The 4461-nt window shown below is 37.1% G+C and overlaps 1 protein-coding gene across 1 annotated transcript; it reads left to right on the forward strand.

Annotated features, from left to right (window-relative positions):
• Nucleotides 1–153: 153 nt before the first annotated feature.
• On the forward strand, nt 154–4117 carry LOC122335111 (dynein axonemal heavy chain 11-like; the record flags this gene model as incomplete). Its single annotated transcript, XM_043232882.1, has 9 exons — nt 154–286; nt 413–540; nt 712–860; nt 966–1116; nt 1199–1330; nt 2032–2205; nt 3235–3439; nt 3755–3920; nt 4015–4117. Coding segments are annotated over 9 exons (1341 nt in total), but the record flags the coding sequence as incomplete, so codon positions are not given.
• Between the last annotated feature and the right edge of the window lie 344 nt (nt 4118–4461).

Genomic DNA, 4461 nt, shown 5'->3' on the forward strand with positions numbered 1-4461 from the left:
TAATAATAATATTTTTTTAAATATATACTGCATGTATATACCCAATAAATATATACAGCACACACAAATATATTAAAATCCTGCAAAATATTGCAAAACAAAATTGAAACAGAAAGTTAGTAAATGCAATAATCAGAAACAATCTCTAAACAGATCCTGAAAACTCTTCACAAAACCTACTTTAACATCGGGAAGAAGCCTTTCTGGAATGATCTGAACCCAAAAGCCATAAGCAATGATGAGCTGTTTGGATTCTTTCATCCAGCCACTCGGGAATGGAAAGATGGTACATCAGCATCCAGTGTTTTGTAGAGCTCATCCTGTCCAATTCACAGTACATAACTTACAGTTTAGACATGAGATCCATTCTCCCCGGTAAGACTTTGAGATTGTAAATCTCTTCATGTGGCAGGTTTATTGTCACATTTCATGCGGGATCAAGCCAGTAACTCTCACTCGGGGCCAAAGTGGATTGTTCTGGATGGAGACATTGACCCCATGTGGATTGAGTCTCTCAACACTGTCATGGATGACAACAAGGTACCCCACATAGCTTGCACGTTTTTATGAGAACATTTGCATCCAGCTGATTAATCTGGAGCGCCAAAATTGCATTTTGACACATTTAAACACTCCACTGAACAAGTTAGTGCAGCAAACAGAATTCTGAATATTGGCAGTGATGTAGTTATGCTGTGCATGTCTGTGCAGGTTCTTACTCTGGCTAATAATGAACGTATCCCACTCACCCCCTCGATGAGACTACTGTTTGAGATCAGCCACTTGAAACATGCCACGCCTGCCACCGTGTCTCGAGCTGGCATCCTGTACCTCAATCCACAGGAGCTTAGCTGGAACCTGTGAGAAATTCACTTTCTGTGCAAATCACACCATCTAATTCCTAGTGGTTTGTATCTGCGATGGGTTAGGCTTGGTTGCAAAGTCTCTTTTTCCTCGATGTCTAGGTATGTTACGAGTTGGATTGATCGGCGGGAGAGACAAACCGAGAGAGCACACCTGACCATTTTGTTTGACAAATATGTCCCTCGCTGTATTGAAAAAATGAGAAGCTCCTTTAAGACGATCGTCCCTGTCACTGAGAACAGCATGATTCAGGTGGACCTTTTGCACAGACGCACTCTGCTCTGCACTGTACTGTGGTTTGTCAAATGTTTACTGATGTCTGTCTCTTTCTCAGACTCTGTGCTCCTTGTTGGATTGTCTGTTAACTCCAGAGAGCATACCAGCAGACACTCCACGGGAAGTCTACGAAACATACTTTGTGTTCGCATGTGTGTGGGCTTTTGGTGGAGCCACATTCCAGGATCAGGTATCTTCGTTTGGTTTCGTTTGAGGGAATATATAAAATGCATAACTGTGTGTGCACTGTGTATATTTATTATATACAAGGTATATAATACATACAATATATAAATGTGTGTGTGTGTGTGTGTGTGTGTGTGTGTGTGTGTGTGTAAATATGTGTTTATATAAATATACACACTTGCATGGTTTAATTTAATTCTATTTAATTCATGGTTTAGACAAATTCTATTTTTATATCATATATTTTTATATTGTATACATTATGTAAATACATACATGTAAATACATATCAATATTTTCAAAATGTGTGCTGTACATGTGCATTTATGAATGCTAAGTAAATATACACAGTACAGTAAACTTTTATTTCGGATGTGATCAATCGCAATTAGTTGTTTGGCAGCACTAATATATTTATATTTATTTTAAGTGAGCTTTGATTTATTTTCTAGTACTTTCCAAATAAATTTTTCTCTGAATCTGAGCAAAGCCTAGCGAAGCTGAAATTTTATTGTAGAATCAAATTTTTAATTTAATTATAGTCAATTTTTTTTTGTCAAAAAAAAAAAGAGTCAAAAAAATCTGCCGTAGTGTTTTTTCATATATCATAGTTTTTGTTTTTTGATAGAAATATATGTATACAATATGTGTATTATATTTTACTTCAGCATGTCTCTGTTTTTGTTGTCTTTCTTGGTTCCTCAGATCCACGATCACCGGGCTGAGTTCAGTCAGTGGTGGATCAAAGAGATGAAGAGTGTGAAGTTTCCTGCACAGGGTTCAGTGTTTGACTACTATTTAGATCCTCATTCCAGACGCTTCCTGCCGTGGACCGACAGGATTCCCGTGTTTGAGATGGACCCTGATACTCCTGTACAGGTGAGGGTAGGATATTTTGCAGGAAGCTGAAGTCTTAAGTACGACGTTGGAATCCGCTAATACTTCCTGTTACATACAGAATAACATGCTGTGAACGTATTCTTCACGACACAATATATTTCTTTGTGCTCCACCGAGAAAATTCACTCTCACGGAGAACCACTTTAATTTCAGAATAATGGCATGCTAATTTAGTGCAGTTAGTGCATTAGACTGGGTCAGTGAACAGATACAGAGAAAACAACCTCCCTCCATCATGAGCTGAACCTGCAGTCAGAGGAGTTGTGGATCTGATTACCGTTCAAAGTATTTAGAATTACGCGTGTGTGCGTGAGGCCATTGTTTCTGTTTTTATACTTGGAAGATAAAGACGTAATGTTGATAATAGGGTAGTCATAGTGATGAACTGGGCCTACAGGTTTGCCGTGTCTCATTGCAGAACAACATTCTAAAAGTTCATAAAAGTTCACTCAAAGTGCCCTTGCAAAGTATCCCACAGCTTTTATTCCTGCAGTACAAGTATTAAACTGATTTGATTGTGCGCGTGTTTAGCTTCTTTTTTTTTAGAATAGGTCTGCGATAATTCTCATCGCTAATTAAAAGTTGGATAAACTGTATATACACCACTGATCAAAATGTTGGGGTTGGATAGGTTTTTCATGTTTTTGAAAAGTGATTTGTTGCTCAAGAAAGGAAATGTATATAATCAGTGTTGAAAGTATGGTGTCGCTCTTTGTGAAAATGGTGGTAATGTTTTAGTTGGTTTGGGTTTTTTTTGATGAAAGAATAACATTATTTGAAACAGAAATTTTTTTAAACAATCTAACCATTTTCTATACATTAACTGACTGACAGATAGATAGATAGATAGATAGATAGATAGATAGATAGATAGATAGATAGATAGATAGATAGATAGATAGATTTTTATATTGTTATTAATAAACTTATAGCATTATTCTTTGAGTTAGATGAGACAAATATTAATAAGATTATTTTAATAATTAACTGACTTTTTTTTGCCTACAGTCTGTGTTAGTCCCCACAGCTGAGACGGTCAGACTGCAATATTTCACGCGCGTGTTATTGGAGACGTCTCAGCCTCTCATGCTGATTGGTGGAGCAGGCAGCGGGAAATCTGCTCTGGTCAGGAACCTTCTGGAAACACTGCCTGAGAACTTCATGACCGCTAAAGTTCCCCTTCACTTTTATATCACTGCGTCCGTTCTGCAAAGTGAGTGCGACGGCGCGCATTTCATCACATTTCTCTAAAAGGTCTTCAGATGTGTAGAACAGCACCTCCTTGTGGCCCATGTGCCAAATTTCAATAATAGAAGTAACGGTTAATCCAGCTAAGTGTTCCTCGGGGTGTACTTGAATAAATGTTGAGTAAATGTTTCCTTTATTAAACATTTAAAACAAATAGGTTTAGTGGGTCTGAACAGCATAAGACAGATACACAGTATCAAGACATATTTCAGACAAAAAGACAGGATTTCTTGATGCCTTATGCAAATTTGTAGTCAATGCTTTTTATTGTTCTTACCAGAGGCGATGGAGAAAGCTCTGGAGAGAAAAGCCGGCAGGAGTTACGCACCCCCGAGAAACAAGAGACTCATCTATTTCATCGATGACATGAACATGGCGGCGGTGGACGGTTACGGGACCTCTCAGCCACACGCTCTCATTCGCCAGCATCTGGATTACAAGCACTGGTTACATAACATCAATGTTTCTTTCATTTATTCCGCTTAAAAGAGATGCTACTTGTCAGAACACTCACGACACAGTTTTCCGTCTCGTTTCTAGGTATGACAGTCAAAAGCTAACAATGAAAGACATACACAACACTCATTATGTGTCTTGCATGAATCCAACGTCGGGGAGTTTTACAATTAACCCCAGACTGCAGGTATTTCAATTTCTTTTGTGGTCGCTTCTTCATTGCACATGCACTATTGTTGAGCGGCATTTAGAGCTGAATATAAACTTGTGGTCATGCACATGATATATACCATATATTTGGCTTTTGCAAATATTGTTTAGAATTAGAGCTTTTTGATTAATCACATTTAAAATAAAAGTTTTTATTTACATAATATATCTGTGTGTACTGTGTATATTTATGTATATATAAATACACACACAGTATATATTTTGAAAATATTAGCATTTATTTACATGTTTATGTTTATGTTAATATAATTTATACTATATATATACACATGTAACACTTTTTTCTTAAAAAAAAAAAAG

The sequence above is a fragment of the Puntigrus tetrazona genome, unplaced genomic scaffold (assembly GCF_018831695.1).
Source record: "Puntigrus tetrazona isolate hp1 unplaced genomic scaffold, ASM1883169v1 S000000720, whole genome shotgun sequence".
Taxonomy (NCBI): domain Eukaryota; kingdom Metazoa; phylum Chordata; class Actinopteri; order Cypriniformes; family Cyprinidae; genus Puntigrus; species Puntigrus tetrazona.